Consider the following 27,348-nt stretch of genomic DNA (forward strand, 5'->3'; position numbering starts at 1 on the left):
GCCTGCTCTGGAGACGGGACGTTCCTTTGGCTCTCCTTGAGCCTCCTTCCCTGCCAGCTCGCCGACCGGTTCTACCGCAGGGCCAGCAAGCAGACCGCCGTCAATCGAGTCTTGCCATGGAAGCGATGGCCGCGTGCAATGTGGCCGCAAAAGATGCATGACCATGCGGTTGAGCATAAAAGTACGGCTCTTTTATGGGCTATATGAGTCTACTAACGCATCTGCCGTATCCAAGCTGGATCCCGCTCATGGCTACTAATCTGTCGGCCCCCTCCCCCGCCATGGCGGCTTATTAGTTAGTGTCGTGACATTCCATGCGCACACCAGCCTGCCGCAACGTAGCTCTCGCGGTATGGCAGAGACTTGAATGGTTCTTAATTCCTGCACTGTTCCGCCTTGCCTTTCATTATAAGCCCTGAGCACTAGGACGTGGACGTGAGCATATACAATCCCTTCTAGGAAAAGCGGATCGGGGATCCTCTATTTGTATGCTTCTTCTCTATTGAGCCATCGGACAGCACTTGGTATCAATCGCCTGTGCACCAACGCCACACAATGTCTATACCTGATGTCTTGCCTCCGCTATATGGACACACATTCTCGGCCATCGTCGTGATGATACACCGTATGAACATACATGACACCCCCCCCGCTCCCCAGAAGCAGAAACATCAGTTCTGCTCGAGCCGCCGTCGCCCACGTCGATCAAAGCACGTCGTCAATCTCCGCATTTTCGTCTTGCATCATGACAGCTCTTCCGAGCGGGCTGGGTGCCATGACAATGCTCGCTTGGCTCCCCGGTGTCTCGCCGCGTCGCCTCTTGCGGTCTGACATCTCCGCTGCTAGGGACTGGCTGCGCTTCCTGGCCGGTGGCGGAGGACTGCTCCCCAAGCTGGCTGTTTGCTCCGGTCTATCGTGGGGCGCGTCGCCCCAGGACATGGGAGACGGAACCGCGTCGGCGCCATCGATGCCACCATCTCCCTCGATGCCCTCATCGTCGACCTTGTCCCCGAGGAGCGTCTCGACCCACGCCTCGCGGAACACAATGCCCAGCGCCACGGCCACCTCCCTGGCCACACTGTTACCCACAATCTTGAACTGCGTCGCCGGCGAGCCTAGCAGCACCTCGTGGTCGCGCATGCCCTGGGCCCGACGCGCCTCCATGATGGTCAGCACGCGATCTTCGCTCCAGTGCAGTGAGCGCCCGTTCTTGCCGTCCCGCGGATTCTGTGTCGTGACAATCGTCTCAATGAGACGGTCCGGGTACATGCGCCCGTACGCGTTGGAACTGGCATGCGCCTCACCCACGCGATTGTTGTCGTTGATGGGCGATGCTGTGCCCGATCCACTGTCAGTGCCAGCAAAAAAGGCCCGCTCCGCCAATGTCATGATTCCGTGCCCCGGCTTCTTGGTCGCGCCTGTGCCGTACCAAGCGCGCGAAAAGTTCATGCCCCAGGGATGCGTTGGGATGACCGCAATGCGTAGCCGCTGGCTGCGCGTGAGTCCTAGTGACACGCGGTGGTCTGGGAACGGTACGCATGTGTCGGGCTTGGCGTCGTATATGACAGGCAAGTCGGCCGTCGCCTCGAGCGCCGTGACGAAGTGAAACGGCGTGGCGCGCGGCATCTCGCGCACCGCCATGGGCTCGCCCGTCGGGAGCATCCCCAGGCCCAGCGCCTTGGTCTGCGGCGGGTGCGAGTGCGTCATGAGCGGCTTGTCGGGTAGCTGGCAGCCTGGTGCGGCGAGTGCGAGGAAGACCCGCGATCGGCGCTGCGGCGAACCGCACGACGACGCATCGAGGAAGAAGAAGCGCGCCTGGTAGCCGAGCCCGACGACGGCGCAGATGAGCTGGCTGAAGACGTCCTGGTCGCGGTTCGCGCGCTTGTGCACGATGCCCGGCACATTCTCCAGCAGTGCGTACCGCGGCCGATATAGGTCGACAAAGGATCCAAACGCCGCCACAAGCGACTGGTTTTTGCGCTGTGCCACTGTCGTCTTGTCGTTTGTGAGCCGCGAGAATCCTGGGCATGGGCTGCCGGCGGAGACGAAGTCAACATCGCCGACGCGCGGCACGCTGCTGCTCAAGTCACCAGCCATGGCTCGCCGCTGCATGTCGTCGATGGAGCCGAGAAATGGCGTCACGCGTCCCGGCACCTCGACGTTGGCCATGTACGTGTGCACAGCCTTGCTATCGTAGTCGTTGGCCCATCTCATCTCGATCGCTCCGCCGTCCTCGAGCCCGCGCCCGAAGTTGCCGCCGCCGCAAAAGAGGTCGACTCCCTGAAGCTGGGGCACCGTCGCGGCCGGGTTCCAACCCTGCCGCAGGCTCTCGGGCGCCGCGTCGAGAGCCTCGCAACGCCGAACGCCATCGTGTGCTTCTTTCAGTCTGTATGAAAAGAAAAAGTAGCCACCCACCCCATTCCGGTCGTATGGTGTCGGGATGTGGCTGCCCGCAGGGAAGAAGCGGACCCGACACCGGCCGACGATGCGGTTCTTGCGGCCCTCGATGAGACTCGAGCTGTATACGAGTTCGTTGGGCGGTGAGGTGTGAGCCTCCTGATCGACGTCCCGCCGTCGCAGCAGCCGCCGCAGCCGGTAGATCTTGCCATCGCCCTCCCTATAGGACGAGACGAGTTCGCAGGGCTCCGCCAGCGAGGACTTGGTGTCGAGGTGCACGAGTAAGGTGTCCCCTGGCCGGTACTTCGCCGGGCGCCTGCGCTCCATCGTATGTTTGCAGTGCTTGTGCTTCTCTCGCAGCGTCACCCACTTGCGCTCGGCGTGAACGTATGTCTGCCGACAAAAGAACTCCGCCGTGGTCGCCGAGGAGCCGCCAAAATCGACCTCGTGCACGCCCAGCACCTCGTCCTCGCTAATCTTGTTGCGCTCCTTGCAAGAGCAGTGGTCAGACAAGAAGAGCTCATTGTTCCACGGGTAGTGCATCACGCCGCACAGCGTCTCCACGGGCCGGTAATACCAGATGACGTCGAAGACGCGCTTGCCGCTCTTGGCCGTGCGCACGCTCTGCACCAGCGCGAACCAACGGTCCACGTCGTGGAACCCTTTGGACACCTCGCGCTTCCACATGCTACCTGAGGCCTCGTCGTCGCGGGGCGTGCTGATGGTGTCGCCGGGCTTGACATCGCGGATCCGCGCCTCGGCTGCCGACGAAACGTCCTTGACTGCTTCGTGAACGGGCGAGGGCAGCTCCATGCGCCGCTCGTGGATCAGTTCGTCGCGCAGCTGCTGGATGTTCGGGCTGATGGGCGCCACGATGAGCTGATCACCAAACGGCATGTCCTTGAAGAGGTCGTACATGTACTGCGTGACGACCGTCTTGGGGTCCTTGGCCCTAGGTTGCGGCTCGTAAGCCGTGAGTAAGAGTGCCTCGGACCATACGTCGTGCTTGTACGTGGCCTTGTACCCGAGCACCCCGACGGCCTCCTTGTGTAGGAAGTTGATGTGCGCGACGACCGACGACCGAAAGTCAGGGCTCGGGTGCTGTCGGCGCCACGCATCAAAGGCGAGCGAGCTCTTTTGTGTGTCCTGCAGCCAGGCGATAAACACGCTGCGGAAGTGGTGAATCTGCACGCTCTTGGAGGCGTCGCCTGTGACCTGCAGGTAGTCAACAAAGTGCTTGGCGAGGTCGACGACCCAGAGCATCGGCCGATAGTAGCGTAGGTACTCTCTGGCGGGCTTGCCGAGCTTGTAGTAGATACTCCGGTTACGATTGAGCTCCGACTGCAGCCAGATGTGGCCCTGAGCGGTGTCGTGCTGCGTGCCGTAGTTGCCGATGGGCATGGCGGCGATGGGCACGCGCCTGACGAAGATGCGGTGCTGGCCGCCTATGCTGAGGACGCCGTCAAAGTAAAGGTTCCTAACGCCCATTTTAGTGTCCAGCTGGTGCAGGGGCCGCATCTCGCAAGGATACGCGGTTGCGTCGCAATAGGCGGCAAAGTCGTCGAGGTCGTACTCGATGCCCTCCACATCGTCGTCGTCCGATCGCCGGAGACGCTTCCACTCCGGAGCCAGCGTCGCGAGCGCACGAGACTCGGACATTGTGGGGGCTCCGGCATCAAAGGGTTCGTAACATGACAGCGGCGATATCATGTTACACTCGGGGACATCCACCGTGAAACCGCCAGCGTGCTCCGACTCTGAGGCGCCGGCGTCCGATCCGAGAGATGCTGAACCCGCCGGTGAGGTTGGAGACGCGACAGAAGACTCAGAATCGGGCCATTTGGGCGTCTCCAACTCGCGCGCTTCTGCTCCAATATCGACAGCAGCATGGACCGGGATAGAGCCCTCAGGGGCGGCGAGTTCCTCCCATAAGTCCTCCATCTCCGCATTGCTGAGTCGTGGCATCTGCAAAGGGTCAGCCGGGCGGTCCAGGCCACCGGATAGGGGAGGCCCAACCCGACTCACTGTCAGTAGTTTTTCGGAGCACAGGCTTTCCGCATGGGTTTACGAGCGACGCTGCGAAGCTGCTTTCACCAGAGTCGTACAAGCAGGCTGTTGGAGCAGCCATCAGAAGTCGCACAAGACGCGCATGCCAAACCGACGCGGCTGGCAACGCAAGTTGGAGCGCGGCGCGACAATCCGATGCGAGCAGGCGGATGGGGATCTTTGCGCCTAATGTTGTGTTTGAGTGAGAGAAGACATAAATCAGACGAGAAAAGCATGACAGGGGGTCATGCGTAGTAGTTGAAGCGCTCTGGGCCCTCATTCTCAAGATATTTCTCTGGGCTGTGAAAGAAGACGCGAACCACTTGTGTTTGTAACCTGGCCAGGCAAGACTCTCAGTTGGACTCCACTAAATCACCTGTGCAGCCTTTGCCAGCGGCCCCGCCACATGCCCAGGCTCCCGCCACACCAGCCCAATGGAGGCGCCCTAGACTTCCAGATGAGGAAACGCTCTGCGCCGCACCCACGCCTGGCAAACACCGCTGGAGAAAGCGCTGAAGAGCCTCACTTCACCATCTCACTGGACTAACATTACCTCACCCAGTCACCTAGGATCACGTGCATTTCGCTTGTCCGGCGCATCGCGGCGTCGTCATCATCATCATCGTAACTCATCAGTCGTTCACGCTCGTATAGTCTAGCCGGTCATCGCCTGCGACGGAACCGACTGTTGAACCCTGGCCCGCCCTTGGCCCCCGAGTTCCGCAGCTTCAACCGCTGGAAGTTGGCGTGCGCCAACTCATTGACCTTACGCACCGTCTTCTTCACCGGCCCTTCCTTGCGCGCGGCTTTTTTGGCTTCTTCTCCTCCCAGCTCTGAGTCCACATCATCGGAATTCCCAGGCTCGGCCATTCTATGTGAATCGTCGTCTGGCCCCGCCGCCTTCGCCGGCCGCTTCGACTGTACCGGCAGCATGTTGGCCCTCCTCGTCGTCCGTTTCTGACCCTTCTTCTTGAATATAGGGAGCGGATTCCCATTGCGGTCCATCGCGTCCTCTACCGGACTGTCGTACATGCCCTCGTCGTCGAAGCCGCCTAAGAGCGCCGCAGGCGGTTCGTCTTCCGCGTCCGCTGTCGTCCCGGGTGGCGCTGGGGGCCTGCCAATGCCGACTTCTACCCCTTCGGCCTCCCGTAGCGCCTCCATATCGTCGTCGTTGTCGAGCACCTCCTCCTCCACCTTGCGTAAGTTGGCAACGATCTCGCTCAGGCCACGGACGAGCGGCTTCCGAGGCAGTCGCAGGGCGGGCGCGTCGAGCGTCGCCGTCTCGTCGACTGTCGGTAGCGAGTGGCGCTTCAGGAACGCAGGCGTATCAAAATGCAGCTTGGAGACAGACGTGGGCGTAGCCGCCACGTCGCTTGGCCGGCGGCGCTTGAGCGGCGTCATGAAGGTGTTGAGCAGCTGCCGCTTGCTCGACGACATGGGCGTCCTGCCCAGCCTCGCGTCTGCGTCATCTGCGACGCTACGCTTACTCGGCGTGGCGAGGACATGGGAGCGGCTGTCCGTCTTGGGGCTTGAGTCCTTCCGTGACGGAGTGCCGAGCTCCCGCTCCACCAGCAAGTCGAAGAGGCCGAGGACGCGCCCGTCCTTTTGCGGCGTCGGGCCGAGGGCCATCACTGAGGCCGGACTGAAGAGCTTTCGGGAGATGGCCGGCGTGTTCATGAGCCCCTCGTCGTCGTTTGGGCGGTGCTTGGAGGGCGTTTCGACGTGCTTGGTCCGTTTAACAGGCGTCTGCGCTGGCGCGGGGCCTGCCGGCTTGCGCTTACGAACTCGCGACTCGTCCGGCGAGAGCTTGCCGGCGAGGACATCGCGAACCTTGTTGTAGTCTTTATATTTTTGCGCTGCGTCTGTCAGCGTGCCGTCTAGGCGTTGACAGCCTCTGAGCAAGGATGTGCACCTATATCCGGGTTGCCCTTGATGTCCTGGCGACCGGGCTTGCCACCGTGTGTTTTGATCCAGAGGCTCTCCCACTGCTTGAGTTCGGCGCGCAGATCCCGAGCCTTAGCCTCGTAGTTTGACTTCGTTGCGTCGTCCATGCTCGTCGCTGCCGTTTGACCGTTCATTCAAAACCTTGACGACGGTGCGACGTGCGTGACTGCGCGCGTGGGAGACGCGTTTTCCATCCTAGCGTTAGGCGCTAGGTGGGGCTGGGCCGACGTCATGCGAAAGCCCAGGCCGCAGGTCACTGGATTTCTTTAGCAGCCTGCCCGCACCCACTAACTTACTGCCTGGTAGCTTCACAATCTCTCCATCTCAGTTCGTTCAACGGTCGCCGCCAATCCGCCTGCCATTCAAAACGCCAACGCCGCGGCGACATGGGAGGAGGGGAGAGTGCTGGGGCGAGCAAGGAGATCGGTCCGCGGCGCCTGCCTGCTGGCGGTGTTGACAGGGCTAGACAAACCGACGAGACAAACGCCACCCTTCCGAACCTGTCACTCAAAAGACCGCCCGACGATATCGAAACATGCGTCATATGCCTCGAGCCGCTCACGGGGCCATGCAAACTGATACCCTGCGCACACTACCACTACCACCTTATCTGCATCGAGGCGTGGCTGTCCTCCGCGCCCGGATGCCCGATTTGCAAGGCCAAGGTCTCGAAAGTCCTCCACGGCCGGCAACTCGAAAAGACAAAAGACTATACCGTGAAGACCGTCTCTCGACCCTTGTCGTTTTCGACATCCACGGGCTCTCTGTTCGGACCTCCGGTCAATACGCCCCGTCCCGCAGCCGCGGGCAATCTATTTGGGGATGTCGCGTTTGACCATCGTGTGCGGCGACACTGGACCGACATCCCCTGGCTCACCGAGCCGTTTGGTCTCTCCTTCAGGCGCGAAGTCTACCGACGGCTGCGTTACTCAAAGCACGTGGGATCGAATCCTCACTCCGGCTACCGCGAGCTGTCCCAGCGCGACTTCCAGGACCGGGCCGTCCTCGAGCGCGCGCGGATGTTTTTGCGGCGAGAACTACGCGTCTTCGGCTGGCTGACGACGCCCGAGGCGGACACGATAGAGATGCTCAACGGCGAGACGCAGGACTTTTTCGAGCGCCGCAAGAGAGTCATCACGGTGGAGAGCATGATGGGCCACATCCTGCGCCTGCTGCAGCACTTTGAGATCCGCGGCAGCGACGGCGGACTCGAGGACGTGGTGGCGCGCCACCTGGGCCGCGAGAACACGCAGCTCCTGCTGCACGAGCTGCACGCCTTTCTACGCAGCCCGTACGAGAGGCTCGAGGACTGGGACCGGGCCGTCCAATATCACCCCCTGCCGGCGAGCCTCCCCGAAATACCTGAGCGGCAGCCCCGCCAGAATTCTTTCACGAGCGAGCGATATTCGCAGCGCTACAGGAATAGACAAGATCGGATTCGACCGGCCAGGACGCCTGCGAGAGTGCCGGCTTGGCATGGCGGGCGCCGGCAGCACAGCCCTGGCCCACAGGTTGTGAGCCCGTGGAAACGATGAGACGATGGAGAGAGATGATACCCTCGGAATTGTGTACGAATTATGATTGACTTGCAGCAAATGAATGATCGGTTGCGTGCTAAGTGGGATACATTACTCGTCGCTACCGTATTGCACTACTAGGTACTAGGTAGTGTGGGCGGAAGTCCGCCGGCTGACGACGGCGCTCCACTCACCGGGCACCCGAATTAGAAGGACCAGACACATAAATACGTGGTAGATGTAACGCGCGTGTTTTGCGGACCAACTCTAGTCTCAGCTATTGTTTAGCAAACGTTTACAATGGCTGCCTTCGAAATTGTCATCATCTCAGACACGGTCTGCCCCTTTTGCTACCTCGGCAGGGCACGCCTTGACCGCGCCATCGCCCTGTACCGCAAGACCGTCCCTGGCGGGTCCCTCCCGTCGACGACATTTACGATCCGCTGGCACGCGTACCGCCTCGGCGAGGCAACGGGGCCGTCGGTGCCCGTTCAGGACGTGGCGGCGGCTCGCTTCGGCGCGGACCGCCGGCCGGCTAAGCACGCACGCATGGCGCAACTGGGCGCCGAGGAGGGCTTCACCTTTACGTTTGCGGGCCGCATTGGCCCAACGCGCGACTCGCACCGCGTGGTGCAGCTGGGCTCGCGCTACGGGCAGGCCGTGGCAGACCAGGTGATGCGCGAGGTGATGCGCATGTTCTTCGAAGAGGGCGGGGACATTTGTAGCTGGGAGGACCTGGCAACGGCGGCGGAGAAGGCGGGCGTGGACAGAGTGGAGGCGATGCGGTGGCTGGAGGACGGGCTCGGGGGCGATGAGGTCGATCGGGAGGTGGAGGAGGCGGCGAGGATGGGGGTCAGGGGCGTGCCCAAGTTCATCATCAATGGTAAGCACGAGGTTGACGGTGCTGCGGACGTGTCGGCGATGCTGGAGCAGCTCGTGGCGGCCAGAGGTGATGAGGAGAGTGCTGGCAAGCCGTTGTCGGGACACGATGTGTGAGGCCGAAGCCTGTACATTGTAGTACCACACTTTTATGTCGCCAGTGCAGCATCGTCACATGTTCATGAGCCCGCCTAGGTCCTTGTTCATGGCCCGCAGCCGGGCTTGCAGCTCGCGCTTCTTGACCTCCATCTGTCGCGCCTCATCCTCCTCGCGGCGCAGGTCTTCCTCCGTCCAGAGCTCGCTCTCGTCCTCGGGCCCTTCGCCTTCTTCCTCCTCGTCGTCGTCTCGGTCCATCCAGCCCTTGTTCATGCTCGCCAGCTGCTCGGCCTGCGCCGCGACCTTAGCCTCGTAGTAGGCGGCCGTGTTCTTGCCGTTGCGGTACCTGGCGCGTAGGGCGGCGATGTGGTCGCGCGCCCCGGGCAGCTCGTAGACGCCGCACAGCTTTTCGGCCCCGCGCAGCAGGACCTCAACGTCGACGTCGCCGGAGGGGGCGGTGGCGCCGCGGCGCAGCTGGTCGTGCATCTCGCCCCCGAGGACGGCGGCGACGGCGGTATGGCGGCGCGGGTGCGTGGAGCCGCGCGTGGGCGGACCGGTGGTGACCTCGCCCGAGGCGACGTTGAAGACAGTCTGGCGGCGGGCGGTGGCGGAAGGGGCGTCGGACGTTGGTTGTTCGCCGCCGCCCCCGCGGGACGAGGTGGCTGGCGGAGGCGGAGGCGGTACGGAGAAGAGAGCGCGCTCGTGCGGCTCGGTGTCGCGGATCAGTGAGGTGATGTCGTGGTTGGAGAGGAGTGCATTTGTGAAGATCTTGGGCGGGGGGAAGCTGGGCGGAGGGAGGGGTCAGCGATGAGGCCGGTGACGATGCTCACGGTGCTAGAGCGGGGAGCGAGGGGGGGTTGACTTACGGGAGCGCGTCAATGCCTTGGCACGAGTAGGATATTTGGTCGAGGTGTGCGGCAAGGAGAGACATAATGGCTGCGTCGGCACGAGGGAGCTCTCCGCGGAGGCGACGTGACGTGCGCAGAGGACAAATGAGGCTGGCCTGTCGCCGAGGTCGAGTTGTTGATGGCAAAAGCTCACGTGGTGGCAGCGATGTGACGTCCGAAGACGCGATGCCCCACGGCCGCGTGCGTTGTCTGTCCCTGGCGTGCGTGGCTGCCCTGCCCTTCAAGGTAAGGTTCCTTGTTGGCTTCCATCCTTGTCGCAGAGCCGCCACGCCATGCCGGCCTTGTGGAACGCCAGTCGGTGGACTACCCCACCAGCGTGCCAGCCCAGATCTGATGACCTGCAGTGCCTGGGCACCACCCACCTCACACATCACTGCATTTGGATGACGACCCCCCCGCCATCCAGTCCGGATGGGATGTCAAATATGACGTGCAGGCAGGCATGGGTTGTACCTATGAAGGCACGGTACGAAGTATAGGTGTAACCCGTAGCGAGGATATGTGGCAGGCAGTCAGCGCGTGCCCCCGGCACTTTCCGTCAGTTCTATGCACCCTCGCCCTTCCAGTGTCGATTGTCTGTCCTCTGCGTTGCATCGTTGACGATGCGAACCGTTGGGGTGTGCTTGCCCCGGGCACAGCCATCAGCGGGACCAAGACGAGTGACACTACAGGTCGTGAAAGTTCAACGGCGCCTCTGGAAAACAACAAGAGCTTCTGCAACCAGATGCCGGGACGATAACAACAAGTATCTTACCTAGGTAGCTACCTACGTTACTCGCCTAGTGTAGCACTAACGCAGATGCGGTATTAGGTGGGTGTCTCGGAGAGGTAGCGGTGCAGCCGGGGTCAGCACTCCGTATTCCAACACGAGGCAGATAGCACAGGGCAAAAGTGCGAGTGTTCTCGCATGATGCCCTATAAAGAAGCCATCGAGAAGAATTCACTTGGCACCTTACAGCGTAGTGCAGCTAACGCAAGGAACCAATGAACATTAAGTTCATCAATGACAGGAAGGGGCGATACTCGAGGCTCATACGGCGGGAAGGACCATCTGCCGCTTTCAGGGGCTCGTGTCATTAGGGGCTTGGCCAAGTCCCGTTCGGCTCCTCCCTCCCCGGGTCTTCCGCAGGTACCGCCTAACCGCCAACTCACTTAACTACCTTGGTAGTAGTAGAGTACGGAGTACTCCCTGGAAGCACAAGATTAGTAGATAGGTACACCTAGATCTAGTAGTAAGTACCTACTAGGTAACCAGGCGCCTAGCTGCCTGCACTAAGCCATCACAAGCTTGGCATCGTCTGCTCCGGCGCCTCTTGCTCGCCGACGACAGCCCAGAGAGCACAGCCTCTTCAGCCCTTGCACCGGAATCCACACCACCCCCCCTGTGCGGCAGGAACTTGGCGGGCGGGCACCCACCCTCGACAGTTCATCTGCACCTGCACCCACCCGATACCTGGGTTTCAATGATTAACCCACTGAACCTCGCCCGGGATCCCATTGGCAGCCCACCCAAGCTGGGGGAACGCACTGGATCCCCCCTTGTTCCCCGGGCCGCCGCCACGACCACCACGACCACCGCGACGTCTGTCCCTCGCGCGCCATCCTCAATTACGTTGCCCTTGACTGCAATCTTCCTCGACCTCGACGTCTGCACCGTCCTCCCGCCGGCGCATCGCAGTTTCTTCAGTCGACGATTGAGATAGCGAGTCGCACCGCCTGTTGGCATGTGCTAATCGCGTGGCCCTCGCAGCCGCATCCGGCGTCGGTGCACTCACAATCGCAGGCACCACGACATTTCACTTCCGACCGTGTTCGAGACCCTGGGTTTGGCCAAGTCGTTCCTCCAAAGCGCCACCGACCGACACCGCCTAGATGTTGGGCACCGGACCCTTCTCTCGGCGGCCGTCGGGTCTGGTTCGTTACGTCGCCGTCGCCGTGTTCCTGCTCGTCGCCCTATACTTTTTCAGCAGCTCCAGGGATCCATACGCATCACCCGGCGCGTCTCTCAAGCGTCCCGTCAACCCCACGAGCCCACAGCCCGGCGAGAAGCTCAAGCCCAACGACAAACCGGGCCCCGACACGAGCAACCCCGAGCCTCAACCGCTCGACAAGCCCAGACCAGACACGGACAAGCCAGCGACGCAGCACATTGATAAACCCAAACCCAACCCCGACACGAGCAAGCAAGAAAAGCCCGACGCAAAGAAGCCGGACACCCAAAAGCCTGGCGACAAACCCAAGACAGCACCACCCGTCAGCGAGCCGGGAAGAAAAAAGCACCCCATCGACAAGCTCATATATGATGCTCAGCATCACTTTGCCGAGCTCACCTCCAAGGAATCCAAAACGGTCGAGCAGGCCGCCCAGGCGTACCGCAAGCAGCGCGGCCGCCACCCGCCGCCTGGCTTCGACAAGTGGTTCGAGTTTGCCCGTTCCCGCAACGCCCTCATCATTGAGGACTTTTTCGATCAGATCCACCACGACATTGAACCCTTCTGGGGTCTTGACCCAACGCTGATGCGCCGTGAAGCCAGCCAGTTCGAGATGACCATCAACGTGCGTAAAGGCAATGCCACGGCTGGATCCGATTGGTTTTGGACCAAGATCTGGCTCGACATGATCCAGGAGATCGCGCCTATGCTCCCCGACATGGATCTTGCCCTCAACGCCATGGACGAGCCGCGCCTCGTCGTCCCCTGGGAGGACATGCAGGGATACATGAAAAAGGCCGCCAGGACGGCTAAGCTGCCCAAGGCTAATACGGTCGTGTCCGATTTTCAGAAGCTGCCGCAACCGCGCAAGGGTGGGCTGGCTGGCGAAATCCAGCCGAAGTCATGGGAGGAGACGAGTAAGTGCCGAACCACTACCAACAGAGACGCACGCTTCTGACCGCCGCAGAACCATACTGGCCGCTCGTACGCCGCGGTTGCTCCCCTACCAGCGCGGCCCGCACAGCGGCCCTGAAGAAGTCATTTGCCGACCCGCCGTCCATCAGCACCAAGAACGCCGAGCCGCACCTCTACAAGGGTTACGTTTTCAATTACACGTTGTCCAATGATCTCTGCCATCAGCCCGACCTACAGGGACTCGAGGGCATTCTCATCGCACCCCTGTCGACAAAGTCGACCAAGACCATGTTTCCCATGTTTGGAGGCTCCAAGCTGACCGTCAACAACGAGATCCTCCTGCCCGCGCCGATGTACTGGAGCGAAGAGGAACGGTTCACAGGCGGCGACGAGCGCGGTGTCGAGTGGCGTGAGAAGAGTAGCAAGGCCATCTGGCGCGGCGTCGCCACCGGAGGGCTCAACGCCGCAGACAACTGGCGCGGCTTCCAGCGGCACCGCTTCGTTGCCATGGGTAATGGCACCAAGGTCGCCCTCGTTGAGGCGGGAGAGAAGCCTGAGAACTTTGCGCTTGCCGAGGAGCAATACAGCGTGAGAGCGCAGCGCGACGGCAAACTGGGCAAGTGGGTGGATGAGTGGTCCGACGTGGGCTTCATCGACCTGAGCTGCGACCCGCCTCAGGACGGCCTCTGCAACTACACCGATTTCTACTTCCACCCCATCAAGGGCGTCAAGATGGCCGATCAGTTTAGCTTCAAGTACCTCCCAGACATCGACGGCAACTCGTTTTCCGGGCGCTACCTGGGCTTCCTGCGGTCGACGTCATTGCCCATCAAGTCGACCATCTGGCGCGAGTGGCATGACAGCCGCCTGGTGCCATGGAAGCACTTTGTGCCCATGGACAACCGCTTCAGCGACTACTTCGGCATCATGGAGTACTTCCTGGGGTACGAGGGACGCGACGGGCACGACCACGCGGCGGAGAAAATCGCCACTGAGGGCAAGGAGTGGGCCGACCAGGTGCTGCGTAGGGAGGACATGCTCGTTTACGTGCTGCGGCTGCTGCTCGAATACGCCCGCGTCGTCGACGAGCGCCGGGAGACGATGGGCTGGGTCGACGACGTGCTGCGAAATCCCTCGTTGGAGAGTACGTGGAAGACCTGGTGGCGATTTGGCGGAAGCTAGCCGACGACTCTGCGGGTGTTCCACACTCGATTGGATAGGGGTGGGAAGGCGTTGTGGTGTGTTTTTATTATCACGAGGCGCTTTGTATCATGCTTCCTTCTTGTCTATTCTAGAGAGCTATCCGTGGCAACAGGCGGATGTGTATAGAAGACGATTAGTACTTGCAGGACTGAGAGTCCCCATCTGCAAGGTAGCCGAAGCGAAATGCCGCTTTGTAAATGAGCAATTTCGCTGCCTATGTGCTTTAGCCTGTTTGGTCCCTTGTTATTATTGCATCTCGTGCCTTGTCGTCCTTTAACTACCTGATCTATCCGAGGCACAACTAGAACTAATTCAGGTAGGCAGCCTGGAATATGAGTGCAAGCGGTTGTCCCGCGATGGCGGGAACCCAAAACGGACCATGAGGGTCTTGGGGTTCATGGGGGAAGAGTGGTATATTATGCTCATCTGCGCGCTGAGTAGAGAGGTTAGAGGCGATGAGGGGGCCGCGAGTAGAGTCCTGGAGAGGGATATGTAGAGAGAATTTGAGGAACGGCATGGAGCTGCGCAAACTGAATGTGGACTTTTGACGGTGCGGATGGGTAGGGAGCAGCAGGTCGCTCGTGCTCTGGGGCCGGATGAGATTTGCGGCTCGCCAGGGCGGCGTGGCTCCAGCTGGTCCGTGAGGGCCGGGGGCGTGAATCTCGGGTTGTTGAGGTAGAGGGCTGCCCTCGACGTAGACGCCCATGTCGTACTGCTCTGAAGGAATTGGTGGTGATGGTGGTGGCTGCAGTGGCATTGATCGGGGGGCAACGTAGGATGGCTAGACGGCCACACTTGCACGTTACGTCGTCGGAGACACGACAAACGGGCGAGTGATAGATACTTGGCCTCTGCCCTAGCAACGGGACACTCTGGTGTCCTTGCTGTAGCAGCAGCAGCAGCAGCGCAGGGGTAAGTAGCAATTCTCCATCCGCCTCAAGCCACCCCCCCGGCGTTGCCCTTGACCTCGTCGTCGACGTCGGCGGAGTCGCCGTCATCGTCGGACAGGCGGGCGAGCAGCTGGGCGTAGGTCGGGCGGAAGGGCCAGTCCATCCAGGCCTGGAGGATCTCGACCCACTGTGCCTCGTTCATGGCGCGGACGGTGACGGCGCCGTGGCCCGTGACGGGGGTGCCGCCGCGAGCCGGGTCGCGCAGGCTGGGGCAGCGCGCGGCCAGGTCGCCGAAGCCGACCCAGAGGGTCTCCATTGCGCGGCCGACGGGCTGGAGGGTGTGGTGGAACCAGAAGCGCAGCATGGCCTCGGACATCTCGCCCGCGCGAGACGTGGCCGTGCCCTGCTCCCGCAGCAGCGGGTGCATGGCCTTGGGCTGGATGTCGAGGAGCGCCGAGGGCGCCGCGGGGAAGAAGTCATCGGCCCGCGCGGCGAGCGGCTCGTACGCGCGCCGGTCCCAGAGTAGCGCGGGGGGTTCCTGCCGGAAGAGGTGCAGGCTATCGCGGAGCGCGCCGAGCTGGTTGCGCGCGTTCTTCTTGAGGTTGTCGATGCGCTCGTTCCACGCCGCGTCGGCGCGTGCGAACTCGTCGGGGTGCGCCCCCGCTGCCGCGAGCGCCGCCACGGCCTCGTACTCTCGCAGCAGGTCCATGAAGAGCGCCGCGTCGCCCTGGCCGTGCTTTTCGCGCTGCCGCAGCATCCTGAGCCGCTTCGAGGATGCCGCGCTGGCGTCAAGCGGCGAAGAGGACAGCTCTTGCTCGAGGTCCTCTAGCTCGCGCTTGAAGGGGCGGGCGATCGTCGGCAGGCGCACGCCGGCGAGCCTCTGGCCCATGAGAGACGGGTCGGCCTGCATGCTCTTGTAGACGGCCGTCTCGCGTCCGGCGGGCATGGTGAGCCCCGCCGCGGCCATGCGCTCCAGCGCGCGGCAGCCCGACTCGACGTTGATCCACCCGTCGCGTAGGGAGTTGCGGTCCTCGACGTCCGTGTCCAGGCCAGCGACCTCGTGGATCCACTCGCACGACATCTCGGCCTCGAAGGCGCTGCGCTTGCGGCGGTAGATGGCTCGCGGCAGCAAGCGGCGCTTGTCCTCGTCGTTGATCCAGACGAGCATGCGCACGAGCCCGTACTGCTGGAAGAGCGACGACGTGCGGATGCTCGACATGAGCTGGTACATGACCATGGTGCTGACGCCCTCGAAGCCGTGAAAGGACTTTTTGGGAAACATGGACAGGTTAGCCGTGACGAGCAGCGTGTCGTTGCGCGTGGGCTCCGCGCCGGGCGCCGTCCTCGTGCTGTCGCGCTGGTCGGCGAGATCCTCCCCGCGGATCACGTCGAGGAGTTCCCGCCACAAGATGCCCGACTTGGGCAGTAGGCGGACGCTGTCTTTTGCAAGCAGCGGCTCCAGGAAGGGGCGGTACAGCTCGGCGTCGGGCTCCATCATGATGTGCCGGCGCGGTCGCAGCAGGTCGTGCAGCTTGCGGCTCCAGACGCCCGCCCCCGGGTTGAGATCGACGAGGTCGCACCCGCGGTGACGCTCGAGCGACGGGCCGACGTAGCTGAGGATGTCGTCTGCGTGTGGTCGCGTTGGAGGTCAGCAGGGCTGCTATTTGCGGCCGAGACCGATGGAGATGGGGATGGATGTCTTACCGCAGAGTCCCTCACTCACGACATTGACGCGCCAGGGCTCGGTAGCGATGGCCTTTCTGCGGCCGGCGCCGCGCCTCCACACGCCCGTCTTCTTGAGGCGTGCGGCAACGTCTGAGTTTGAGGGCTCGTCTGAGGTTGAGGGCTCGTCTGAGGTTGAGGGCTCGTCTGCCTTGGTCTTGGCCTCGGGCTTGGTCTTCTTTGTCTTGGCTGGCGTCGTAGCCTTGCCGCGGAGCTGGGCCCCGAGCCGCCGCGCGAGCGCTGGGTGCGCATAGCGGCGTGCCAACATGAGGTGCGTGTGCTTATGGCCGGTGAATGAGCTGCGGTTGTGTGTGAGGTGAGGTCAAAGTTGGGAGCAGGCGCTGGTTCTGCGCGGACCCACTTGACGGGGGCAGATGTTTTTGTTCGTCGTCAGCCGGGGGTTCTAAAATAAGTCTTGATCACGGCTATGATGACTTGCGACAGCGATCATCACTACTACTACTAGGTAGAGACACGGCATAATAGTAATAACAACTCTGGCCATGGCTGCGTCAATACAGGACGAACCAGCGCGAATCAATTCAAGTCAGCTCGAGGCTCAGTGACTGCCCCGCGGCCTAGTGTGGTTGCAAGACACCAGAAGAGACCTTTTTATTTATTTATATCGCCCTCAAATGCCGGGCGTCTGGCATCTGCCGGCACCTGTTGGCGTGAGACACGCGCAGCCAGGCACAGCGAATCGAGCAGGCACCGCAACCCAAAAGGCTTCAAGACAAGGCCGCCTGCGGCGGGACTGATTACCCGGCTGCTTCTTTGTTAGTAGTGGGAAGCGCTCCTCGAAAAGAAAACCACTCAAACGGCATCGTGGGCATGTCTCGGCGTCCTCGAGCTGACCTGGGGAAATGTCTGAACGCCCCCGAGTGGCGACTCGGTCGTGAGCTGGCCCGGTGAGACCTCACGCATAGACCTGCAAGGGCAGTAGCAGCCTCGCTCGACGCTGGGATGGCCGAGCTGGAGCAAGACACGAGCCGGCACGTCGGCGAGGCCGTCGCGATGCCTATCCGACCTTCCGTTAAAGTATATAAAGCCTCGTCGCTCACCATAACCGTAAGTCGTAAAAGGTCTAAGCCATCAGAAGCATCATTTCCAACGGAACAAGGCACACACACATCCTTCAGTGAGTCCCTCGCCTCCATACTACACGCAGCCGTCCGCTGATCTCCGCAGATACAGCCTCAACAACATCAAAACTCAACACAAAATGGTCAAGCTCGTCGCCGCCGCCCTCGCGCTCCTCGCTGCCGCTGCCACGGCCTGCGACACGGCCTGCAGCGGCGCCTCGGACCGCGACGGGCGCTGCTACTACTCGTGCACCGACAACGCGTGCCACATGTCCGGGTCGCACCACCGCGACGAGTTCCTCAACGGGCTCTCTGGGCGCGGCTACGACTGCAAGCCCGAGGGCTACAACACGTTGTCGTGCGCTAAGACGGACAACTTTGGCGGCTGCTGGAGCCACAAGTGGACTTGCGGAGGGCAGTGCTAGGGCAATGGGGAATGAGATGAGGAGGACGAGTGAAGTCGAGCGAGGCGATGGCGGCAGATAATTAGTTAGTCATGGAAGGCGTCGCTTATTTTGCTCGACTAAAACCACAAAACAAGGCAATGCCATACGCCGAGCGCCGTGTCAGTGCCCTAGGCCCCCTCGCTGCCAAACTCGTTTGTCCAGTCGACCTGTTTTTGAACGTCCTCCTGGGATACGGTCGGGTGCGAGTCCTCCAGTGCCACTTCAAAGTCTTTGAGCGATACGTCCGGGGCCAGCAGCTCGTCCGAGTTGACGTCGTCGTATGTCATTTCAATCTTGTCTGGATCGCCCGGTGAGCACGGTGTAAGCATCCGCTTGCCTTCTTTCATGACCTGCGGTAGTTAGCATGATGTCCCTGTGGCAAACTCGGAGCAGAGGCGCCGGTGACCATTCGTCACTCACCGGCTTAAAGTGCGTTGCTTGCAGAATCTTGCGCACTGGCCGCATCAGCGCGTGCTGCACCACGTTGGCAATGTCGCTGCCGGAGAAGCCCTCCGACTTGTTGGCCAGGATGTTATAGTCTCCCGACTGCAGCGCCGTGTCCGTGTCGCCGACGGCCAGCCTGAACATGCGCGCGCGGCCGTTGATGTCGGGCAGGCCGATGTGCACGCGCCGTTGAAACCGTCGCCGGATGGCCGCGTCCAGCTGCCACGGGATGTTGGTCGCCCCCAGCACCAGGATGCCCTTGCTGTCGTTCCCCACGCCGTCCATCTGCACCAGAATCTCCGTCTTGATGCGCCGCGACGCTTCTGACTCGCCTTCGCCGCGGGGCCCGCACAGAGCGTCGATTTCGTCGATGAAGATGACTGACGGCTTGTTCTCTCGTGCCATCGAGAAGAGTGCCTTGACGAGTCTGATCGGTCAGCCAGGCCCGCGCATCGCGCCCGAGGAGGTGTCCGCCTACCTTTCACTCTCACCCATCCACTTGCTCACCAGGTCGGAGCTGCTAATGCTGAAGAACGTGCTGTTTGCCTCAGTGGCCACCGCCTTGGCGAGGTAGCTTTTGCCGGTACCCGGTGGGCCGTATAGCAGAATGCCCTTCCACGCTTGTCGTTTCCCCTGGAAGAGGCTCGGAAATTTGATGGGCAGCACCACGGCTTCCTTAAGTGTCTCCTTGGCGCCCTCGAGACCGGCAATGTCCTCCCACCGCACATTGGGCCTCTCCTGCAGAATGGCTCCCGACAGCGCGTTGCGCAGCTTCTTGCTGTCGTCATCCTCAGGCGCACCCTTGCCCTTGCCCGTGCTTGACCCGTTGGCGCCCATCAGGGCCTTGCCGCCGTTGGCATTGTCCGCCTCGGCGGCGAGGAACTGCTTGAGCTTCTCGGCGCGGTCCAGGTACGTGGCCATTTTCTCCTGCATCGTCGCCTTGAGTGCCTTGTTCTTCTCCCATTTTAGCGCCTTGACCCAGAGCTCCATCGATGACATGTACAGGTCAAACGCCTTTTGATACTCCTTGGCGTGGTCCGCCGCGATGGCCTTTTGCACCTCGGCGATGGCCCGGTCCCGGAAGTTGGTCGACATGTCGGCGACGGGCGTCGGGCGGCGGAGGAAAAGGTGCTCGAGGAATCAGGTGGGAGCTCGGTGTCGGAGAGGGTCGTTCAGAGATCGGAGAGCACAGACCGCGCTCGGCTGGAGGACGTGGAAGACGCGCGATGGTGACGAGATGCGACGAGGTAACGTCAGACTGCGGATTGGCGGGGTAACATGTAGGTATCGGGGCCTGGTGGCGGCGCTGATAGGGGCGTGGTGGGGCACGCCAACCTCGAATGCCAAGTTCTATGGATCGTGCCTGGATTCTTTGCAGGCAGCAAGCTGCCTCACGACAGAGTTCCAGGCCCCTTCAACCTTGCTCGACAAGCCCCCAAGCCTGCCCGCCATGGCCGAGGTCCAAGCCCGCCTGCAGTCCCTCTCCGAGGACTACCAGAAGCTGCAGCAAGGTGCGAAACCCTCCCAGCGAGCGTACGGCTCTGACTAGGCGAGGACTACGAGGACGCTGACCCGGGCCGCGAGTGGCAGAGCTGCAAGACACGGTCGCCTCGCGGCAGAAGCTAGAGGGCCAGAAGCAGGAGAACGTCGGCGTGCAAAAGGTGCGGCGAACCGCCTGCGCATGAGCCCGACTGGCTGACTGTTACGCTAGGAGTTTGACAACCTGGGCGACGATGAGACCATCTACAAGCTGGTCGGGCCCGTGCTGCTGAAGCAGGACAAGGTCGAGGCTGAGAGCACGGTCAAGGGACGGCTCGACTTTATCAGCGGCGAGATGTGAGTCACAGGACACGGCGCGTTCGCGCGAGTCCCCAAGGCCCAGCTAATGTGATTTAATCTCTGCAGTTCGCGGCTGGAGGGCAGCATCAAGGAAACGCAGGACAAGATGGAGAAGAAGAAGACGGAGATTATTCAGGTGCAGTCACAGGCTCAGCCTCAGGGTAAGCAGTGAGTCCTCGATAGAATCATGCCAATTGCGTCTGCTGCACAAATGATGGAGTCATCTGAAATTGTCCGTCGTAAATGCCAAAAAGGAACATGGACGCCAGCTGCCAAGAAATCACAGACTGCTTCACATCTACCTTAGTACTTGCGCGACAGGCAGCAGGCAGTGACCCTCCCTGACGAGTCTGCGTGTGTTGCCTGACAGGTTTGTCCAGTGAGCCTAGGTACTAATGCAGTAGGCAGAGCCGGCATTCACTCGGGCTGTCACTTGCAGCGGGTGCCGTGACGTGGTGTGTGGGTGCCCCTCGCCTGTTCGTGGCCCCACCCCCTCCCATCCACCTATGTATCCCTCCTCTGTCAAACCACGCGTCTGTCCCCTCGACATCGCTCCCCGTGTCGACGTGCAAACGCCGCGCTGATGGGAGCACACCTACCTCAGCATGATCCGCCGACCTATATCTAGCTCATAGTTGCGTCGCGCGTCGCGCCCGAGACACCAGTCGACGCGGACACGATGGACCGCAGCTCTAGGCCCGCGCGGCCGCAGTCGGTCGACGAGCTCGTCCGGCAGGCCGAGAACTTCAACTTCAACCCAAACATCCCGTTCAAACACTGGACGCGCGCCGCCGACACGCTGTACCAGGAAGTGAGCCGTGCACCGGGCCCCGGGCCGTGGCGTATTAGCTGACGACGAGCCAGGCACACTTTGCCCTCGCAGATGGCGACTACGGACGGGCCTTTCTCATGCTCTACCGGCACTCGTCGCTAGTCATGAAGCTGGTGTCGCACCCTCACTACCGAGATCCCGATAGCAAGAAGCTGTTCCGGCCGCTCTCGAAGCGCACAAACGCTGTCCTCGACGACATGGAGCGCATCAAACCCATCATTGTGGACGAATACGCCGAGTGGGAGCGAATGTCGGGGGGCATCCACACCCAGCAGCAGCGCCCAGGGTCCCGCTACCAAGACTACGCGGCTCGCGATCCTAGCCTGGGCGGGCACGCCAAGGTGCTCGATGCGTCAGAGAACCAGGAGCTGGCAGTTGATCTGGCCCAGCAAGAGCTGGCGCGGAGGGATAGGGCTCGGGAGTCACGGGTGCCTCCGGGAGCAGATGGTCAGCGCGTGAAGGACTGGTACCAGGGCGATGACGGCGACCTTCGCAGCCAGATGGAGGCCGCTCGACGTGCCCTGAGCCCCGGCTCCCACGACGAAACGACGGACGGCGCCGGCGCCCCCGCCCAGCAGTACCACTACCCTTCCATCTCCAGGTCTCATGCCGTTTCGTACCAGCCTCAGCCGCGCACCCCGGCGCCTAGCCGGTCGCCAGGGCCCAGCCGGCCGCCCAAGGAGGCGCTGCCGGAGCACCAGACCCTGGCGTCCCCGGCCATCCCAAGGAAGGTGCCGCTGGACCGGCCGCCGACGCTGGCCGCCGAACCCCGGCCCGCGGGAGCGCCACCTCGGCCGAAGAAAGAACGTATAGCGTTCAGGCCTGGTGCATACCTCGAAAACGGCGACCCGATCCGCCCCGTCTTCGTACCAAACCAGCTGCGGCGGCGGTTCCTCGAGATCGCCGCCGACAACACGCGCGCCGGGCTCGAGATGTGCGGGATCCTCTGCGGCACGCCCGTTAACAACGCCTTGTTTGTGCGCTGTCTCCTGATCCCTGACCAAAAGTGCACGACGGACACGTGCGAGACGGAGAACGAGGGAGCCTTGTTCGACTACTGCGCCGGCGAGGACCTGCTTGTGCTCGGCTGGATCCACACACATCCTACGCAGACGTGCTTTATGAGCTCGCGCGATCTGCACACGCAGGCAGGCTATCAGGTCATGATGCCCGAGAGCATCGCCATCGTGTGCGCTCCTCGGTTTGAGCCCTCGTGCGTGCCCCGTTCCCGCGGACGACGCGTGCCCCTCAGCTGACCAGACAGGTACGGCATCTTCCGCCTCACACACCCTCCCGGCCTCGACCACATCCTCGACTGCAACCACCAGGACACGTTCCACCAGCACTCGATAGACAACATTTACCGGCAGACGGAGCACCCCAATGGCCATGTGTACGAAAGCGATAAGCTGCCGTTCTACGTGCAGGACCTTAGGACCAAGTGAGCGAGGAGTTATGGCGGCCGAGCCCAGTGGCCAGCACGAAGTGTGTATGTGCAGGGGGCGAGACATGCAGCGCGCCCCCAGCACTGATGTACATATGGAGGAAAGGGGGGGGGGGGGATACTAGACACGAAAAGCGTCCACACGATGGAAACGGCTTGACCTCAATACTAATACACATGCACGACGTACCAATAGCCAAGACCAAGACTACTACCACTCCGTAGTAGCACAAGGATCAAGACCAGAAAAACAATACAGTGCGCTGCCACCCAGCGGGGGTCGGGTGCGACTCGACTCTCCGGGTCGGGGAGGAGCCGTGGTGTCACGCCGCGAACCAATCTGGGCGGTCGGGTTGGCAAGACGCGGGAAAAAGAGAAACGATCAACGGTCCAGGCATGCGTGGCTTGCTGCGTGTCTCAATTGGGACGACTCGACAAGGATGCCCGCTCGACGGGAGCAATGAGGAGGAAGCTCAACGATGATCCACCCACCTGCAGCTGGGTGCCGACGATGGTTGCTTTTTGGGACGCTCTGCAGCGGCTGAGACGAGGCCGGGGGATGGTGCTCGCCGATTGCCTACGAATGGAGCCAGTAATTGCATCGCGAGACAGGGCGGCGGCGTGCCGTACGTGCGTATCACGAAATTATTACTGCTACTACGCCGCAAACGAGATTGCAGCATGGCATTGAGTACTGGACGAGCTGGGAAGCCGGGCCAAGTCCCGTTACACGACAGCTCGCAACACGACCCGGCCATCCAAAATCACCCGACTTGTCTCTGCCGGCAGCGGCAGCGGCGACGGCGACGACGATGGGGACGACGACGCGAGGCCCGGCCCGCGCATGGGTGGCTTGCACTAGCAACGCAGACCGGGTGCTGTGCTCGTTGCTTTTGCTGGACGACGAGCTTCCCCCCTCCCAAACGTTGCGGCATTGATGACCCCCCTTGCTGTCCAGCCGTTACGTAGCACCGACGACCACGTCGACGATCCTGCACATCATGACGCCGGAGCTGCAAGCGGGGGCCGACCGGCCTTTTCACCACGGCGGCAGAGACGTAGAGATGAATGGACGGGGGGCGGTTCATGGCTTGCGCAATGTCCCGGACAGGCCAAGCGGTGCGACACGCATGCATGCGAGGAGTGCTGTCCGCGCCCTCTGGCGTTTGGTCTCGGCCCGTTCGCGCGTACGGGATATAACTTATAAAGAAGCGTAGCCTCGCACACGCGCGCGCCGCAGCCTCGTGCGGGAGGGAGCCCAAGTTGTATAGACTCAACCGAGATGGCTTCGACTGCGCATACAAACGGTCAGGGCGAGAACGGCGCCAAGAACGGCGCCGCCCGCAACGGCGTCAATGGCGCGACCAAGAAGTACGCCGCGTATACGGCGGCGACGGGCAGCAACAAGCCCCAGAATTGGTCGCTGTCGCACTTCCGCCAGGCTTCGCGCCGGCCGCTGCCCAGTGAGATGGGCGACGGCACGTACCGCGCCGTGGTGAAGCGGGCGTCGCTGACGCAGGACATTCGCAGCGTCGGATGGGCGGGTGAGTCCTCCTCCTCCTCCTCCGTTACACGGCGGGGACGCACGGGGAGGTCGGTAGAGCTGACAGGGGCGGCGGACAGATCTCAAGACGCTCAAGGAAATCGTGGCGGCCAAGCTCAAGGGTGTGACGCAGCAGGATGACAAGACGATGCTCATGGAGCGCACCATCCAGCTCGTGTCAACGATGCCCAACCATTCATCGCGTCAGGAGACGCTCACCAACATCTTCATCGGCCAGCTGTGGGACTCGCTCGACCACCCGCCCCTGCTGTACATGGGCAACGAGTTTCGCTGGCGCCAGCCCGACGGCTCCAACAATGTGGGTGTGGCCCGCGGCGACTGAGGACGAACATGGCTGACCCCGTTCGCAGAACCCCCTGATGCCCAAGCTGGGTGCCGTCGGCACGCCGTACGCGCGCACCGTAAAGCCCGGCAAGAATAACACGGGGGCGCTGCCCGACCCGGAGACCGTGTACGAGTCGGTCATGGCGCGCAGCGACTTCAAGAGGAACCCCAACAACGTGTCGAGCATCCTCTGGTACTGGGCGACCATCATCATCCACGGTGAGTGAACCGTCAGCGCCACCACCCCTTTGGCCGCTGCCTGAACGTCGCTGATCTGGCAGACCTGTTCTGGACCAATTCCAAGGACGGCAACCAAAACGACTCGTCGTCGTACCTCGACCTCTCGCCGCTGTACGGCAACTCCAAGGAGGCGCTCGACTCGATCCGTACCTTTGAGGACGGCAAGATCAAGCCCGACACTTTTGCGGACCGCCGCCTCCTGGGTAACCCGCCGGGTGTGTGCATTCTCCTCATCATGTTCAACCGCTTCCACAACCATGTGGTGGAGCGGCTCGCCATCATCAACGACAACAACCGCTTCGCGAAACCGTCCGGGCAGGGGACGGCCGAGGAGACGGCCGAGGCGTGGGCGCGGCGCGACGAGGAACTATTCCAGACGGCGCGGCTCATCACGTCGGGTCTGTACATCAACATCACGCTCGTCGACTACGTCCGCAATATCGTTAACCTCAACCGCGTCGACACGGAGTGGACGCTGGACCCGCGCCAGGAGATGGGCGTGTCGGCGGGGACCTCCAAGGGCTCCGAGAGCGGCGTCGGCAACGCCGTGTCGGCCGAGTTCAACCTGTGCTACCGCTGGCACTCGTGCATCTCGCAGATGGACGAGCAGTGGATCGAAGACTTTTACAGGCACCTGCTCGGCGACAACTACGGCGAGATGAACCTGCAGGTGCTGGTAGCCGCGTTCAGGAAGTTCGAGGCCACGATGCACTCGGACCCGGGCCAGCGCGAGTTCGACAACATGCGACGCGGGCCCGACGGGCGCTTCGACGACGACGAGCTGGTGCAGCGCCTCGCGACGGCCATCGAGCAGCCCGGCGGCGCGTTCGGGGCGCGCAACGTGCCGCGCATCATGAAGCCGGTGGAGATGCTGGGCATCATCCGTGGCCGCAGGTGGAACCTGGCCGGGCTCAACGAGTTCCGCAAACACTTTGGCCTCAAGGCGTACGCCACGTTTGAGGACATCAACTCGGACCCCGAGGTCGCCGACGCGCTGCGCAACCTGTACCAGCACCCGGACCACGTCGAGCTGTACCCGGGCATCGTGGCCGAGGAGGGCAAGACGCCCATGGTGCCGGGCGTCGGCATCGCGCCCACCTACACCATCTCGCGGGTCGTCCTGTCTGACGCCGTCTCGCTCGTGCGCGGCGACCGCCACTACACGACTGACTACCACGCCGGCTACCTGACCCAGTGGGGGTACAACGAGGCCGACTACGACTTCAAGACGAACCACGGCTGCGTCTTCTACAAGCTCTTCCTGCGTGCGTTCCCGGACCACTTCCGCCCGGACTCGGTCTACGCGCACTACCCCATGGTCGTGCCGTCGGAGAACCGCAAGATCCTCACCACGCTCGCCCGCGCCGACCGCTTCAGCTGGGAGCGCCCGCAGCGCCGCGCGCGCGTCGTCCGCGTGGCCTCGCCCGCGGCGGCCAGGCAGGTGCTCGGCGACGTGCAGAGGTACTGCGTGGCGTGGACCGGGCTGGAGGCGCTCGTGGGCCACGCGCGCCTATCGGCCGGCGCGCTCGACCCGGCGCGGCTCGACGTGCTGCTGTACAAGGGCGAGTGGCGGGCGTCCATCAAGGCATTCTATGCGGCGACGGCCGAGCGCCTGTTCGCGGAGAAGACGCACCGGCTCAACGGCAAGCAGCAGTGCGACGTGGTGCGCGACGTGGGCAACCTGGCGCACACGCACTTTGCTGCGCGGCTCTTCAACCTGCCGCTCAAGACCAAGGAGAACCCCAAGGGCGTCTTCTCGGAGCAGGAACTGTACACGGCGCTGGCGAGCATCTTTGCGGCGCTGTTTCGCGACCTGGACGCCGTGCGGTCGTTCCCGCTGCGGGCGCGGGCCAAGGAAATGGCCTCGCAGCTCGGCAGCATCGTCGAGACCAATGTCAAGCTGGCGACGACGCTGGGCATGGGCGGCCTGTTCACGGGCGGCAAGCCCAAGGCCAAGGACGGCCTCTCGGCGTACGGCGTCAACCTCATCAAGGGCCTCGCCAAGGGCGGGCTCAAGGCGCACGACATCACTTGGGGCCAGGTGATCCCCGGGGCGGCGGCGCTGGTGCCGACCGAGGCCCAGGTGTTTGCCGAGGCGGTCAACTACTACCTGACGCCGGCGGGGCAGCGGCACGCCGACGAGATTCACCGTCTGGCGGCGGCGACACCCAGCGCCGAGACGGACGCGCTGCTGCTGGGGTACGCGCTCGAGGGCGCGCGGCTGGGCGGCCCGCCGGGCGTCTACCGCGAGGCCAGCGCTGCGGACAGCCTGGACGGGACGGCGGTGCAGGCGGGCGACGGGGTGTACATCACGACGGCGGCGGCGGCGGCGGCGGCGGCGGAAGGGGTCGAGGGACCCGGACAGGGCAGCAGCAGCAGCAGTGGTGGTGGCGTCGGCGGCGTTGACCCGCGACGGCCGATGGTCGCGTACCCGTGGTTCGGGGCCGAGTCGCGGCGCGACGTGAGCGAGCTGGCGCTGGTGGAGCTGTTCCGGGCGACGTTCCGGCGCAAGCTGCGGCGGGTGCCGGGGGCGCAGGGCGAGCTGAAGCGGGTGCCGGGCGGCTATCTGACGGAGGACTGGGGCGACGAGGTGCCATTCCCGGCAGCGATGAAGGTGATTTGGGAGTAGCAGAGTGACTCTGGTTGGTGTGTGAAGTTGGTTTTCAATCCATATGGTGTTTTTTC

General features: G+C 62.6%; 12 protein-coding genes across 14 annotated transcripts; 7 read left to right on the forward strand and 5 right to left on the reverse strand.

Moving 5' to 3' along the window:
• Positions 1-455: 455 nt before the first annotated feature.
• On the reverse strand, positions 456-4,730 carry JDV02_004143 (DNA (cytosine-5-)-methyltransferase). The gene is made up of 2 exons (XM_047985329.1): positions 4,423-4,730; positions 456-4,362 (listed from the first exon to the last, which is right to left on the reverse strand). Exon 2 carries the CDS (start codon positions 4,360-4,362, stop codon positions 706-708), a length of 3,657 nt encoding a protein of 1,218 aa, XP_047841306.1. The 5' UTR covers positions 4,423-4,730; the 3' UTR covers positions 456-705.
• A 251-nt stretch (positions 4,731-4,981) lies between these two features.
• Positions 4,982-6,538, reverse strand: JDV02_004144 (uncharacterized protein). 2 transcript variants are annotated; one of them, XM_047985330.1, is made up of 2 exons: positions 6,356-6,538; positions 5,077-6,299 (listed from the first exon to the last, which is right to left on the reverse strand). In XM_047985330.1, exons 1-2 carry the CDS (start codon positions 6,519-6,521, stop codon positions 5,107-5,109), a joined length of 1,359 nt encoding a protein of 452 aa, XP_047841307.1. In that variant the 5' UTR covers positions 6,522-6,538; the 3' UTR covers positions 5,077-5,106. The 2 variants fall into 2 exon arrangements, with proteins under 2 accessions (XP_047841308.1, XP_047841307.1); XM_047985331.1 differs by having other exon boundaries at positions 4,982-6,538.
• Positions 6,539-6,773: 235 nt separating this feature from the next.
• JDV02_004145 (RING-type E3 ubiquitin transferase) lies at positions 6,774-7,922 on the forward strand (the record flags this gene model as incomplete). Its single annotated transcript, XM_047985332.1, has 1 exon — positions 6,774-7,922. One exon carries the CDS (start codon positions 6,774-6,776, stop codon positions 7,920-7,922), a length of 1,149 nt encoding a protein of 382 aa, XP_047841309.1.
• A 215-nt stretch (positions 7,923-8,137) lies between these two features.
• On the reverse strand, positions 8,138-9,891 carry JDV02_004147 (uncharacterized protein). Its single transcript, XM_047985334.1, has 2 exons — positions 9,746-9,891; positions 8,138-9,663 (listed from the first exon to the last, which is right to left on the reverse strand). The coding sequence occupies exons 1-2, from the start codon at positions 9,808-9,810 to the stop codon at positions 8,955-8,957; spliced, it is 774 nt and encodes a 257-aa protein (XP_047841310.1). The 5' UTR covers positions 9,811-9,891; the 3' UTR covers positions 8,138-8,954.
• Positions 8,205-8,900, forward strand: JDV02_004146 (uncharacterized protein; the record flags this gene model as incomplete). The annotated part of the gene is made up of 1 exon (XM_047985333.1): positions 8,205-8,900. One exon carries the CDS (start codon positions 8,205-8,207, stop codon positions 8,898-8,900), a length of 696 nt encoding a protein of 231 aa, XP_047841311.1.
• A 1,422-nt stretch (positions 9,892-11,313) lies between the features above and the next one.
• JDV02_004148 (uncharacterized protein) lies at positions 11,314-14,049 on the forward strand. The gene is made up of 2 exons (XM_047985335.1): positions 11,314-12,635; positions 12,686-14,049. The coding sequence occupies exons 1-2, from the start codon at positions 11,660-11,662 to the stop codon at positions 13,813-13,815; spliced, it is 2,106 nt and encodes a 701-aa protein (XP_047841312.1). The 5' UTR covers positions 11,314-11,659; the 3' UTR covers positions 13,816-14,049.
• A 723-nt stretch (positions 14,050-14,772) lies between these two features.
• Positions 14,773-16,776, reverse strand: JDV02_004149 (uncharacterized protein; the record flags this gene model as incomplete). The annotated part of the gene is made up of 2 exons (XM_047985336.1): positions 16,431-16,776; positions 14,773-16,352 (listed from the first exon to the last, which is right to left on the reverse strand). Exons 1-2 carry the CDS (start codon positions 16,714-16,716, stop codon positions 14,773-14,775), a joined length of 1,866 nt encoding a protein of 621 aa, XP_047841313.1. The 5' UTR covers positions 16,717-16,776.
• A 212-nt stretch (positions 16,777-16,988) lies between these two features.
• On the reverse strand, positions 16,989-19,644 carry VPS4 (Vacuolar protein sorting-associated protein 4). Of its 2 annotated transcripts, XM_047985338.1 has the most exons (3): positions 18,899-19,644; positions 18,397-18,847; positions 18,099-18,326 (listed from the first exon to the last, which is right to left on the reverse strand). In XM_047985338.1, exons 1-3 carry the CDS (start codon positions 19,513-19,515, stop codon positions 18,105-18,107), a joined length of 1,290 nt encoding a protein of 429 aa, XP_047841314.1. In that variant the 5' UTR covers positions 19,516-19,644; the 3' UTR covers positions 18,099-18,104. The 2 variants fall into 2 exon arrangements, with proteins under 2 accessions (XP_047841315.1, XP_047841314.1); XM_047985339.1 differs by having other exon boundaries at positions 16,989-18,847.
• Positions 17,274-18,010, forward strand: JDV02_004150 (uncharacterized protein). The gene is made up of 2 exons (XM_047985337.1): positions 17,274-17,586; positions 17,637-18,010. The coding sequence occupies exon 2, from the start codon at positions 17,671-17,673 to the stop codon at positions 17,953-17,955; it is 285 nt and encodes a 94-aa protein (XP_047841316.1). The 5' UTR covers positions 17,274-17,586; positions 17,637-17,670; the 3' UTR covers positions 17,956-18,010.
• Positions 19,645-19,804: 160 nt separating the features above from the next.
• Positions 19,805-20,605, forward strand: YKE2 (Prefoldin subunit 6). Its single transcript, XM_047985340.1, has 4 exons — positions 19,805-19,931; positions 20,011-20,081; positions 20,132-20,256; positions 20,326-20,605. Exons 1-4 carry the CDS (start codon positions 19,871-19,873, stop codon positions 20,429-20,431), a joined length of 363 nt encoding a protein of 120 aa, XP_047841317.1. The 5' UTR covers positions 19,805-19,870; the 3' UTR covers positions 20,432-20,605.
• A 333-nt stretch (positions 20,606-20,938) lies between these two features.
• JDV02_004153 (Ubiquitinyl hydrolase 1) lies at positions 20,939-22,536 on the forward strand (the record flags this gene model as incomplete). Its single annotated transcript, XM_047985341.1, has 3 exons — positions 20,939-21,070; positions 21,124-22,304; positions 22,356-22,536. The coding sequence occupies 3 exons, from the start codon at positions 20,939-20,941 to the stop codon at positions 22,534-22,536; spliced, it is 1,494 nt and encodes a 497-aa protein (XP_047841318.1).
• Positions 22,537-23,817: 1,281 nt separating this feature from the next.
• On the forward strand, positions 23,818-27,292 carry JDV02_004154 (uncharacterized protein; the record flags this gene model as incomplete). Its single annotated transcript, XM_047985342.1, has 4 exons — positions 23,818-24,079; positions 24,159-24,397; positions 24,450-24,642; positions 24,705-27,292. The coding sequence occupies 4 exons, from the start codon at positions 23,818-23,820 to the stop codon at positions 27,290-27,292; spliced, it is 3,282 nt and encodes a 1,093-aa protein (XP_047841319.1).
• Positions 27,293-27,348: the final 56 nt, after the last annotated feature.

The sequence above is a fragment of the Purpureocillium takamizusanense genome, chromosome 3 (genome assembly GCF_022605165.1).
Source record: "Purpureocillium takamizusanense chromosome 3, complete sequence".
NCBI lineage: Eukaryota > Fungi > Ascomycota > Sordariomycetes > Hypocreales > Ophiocordycipitaceae > Purpureocillium > Purpureocillium takamizusanense.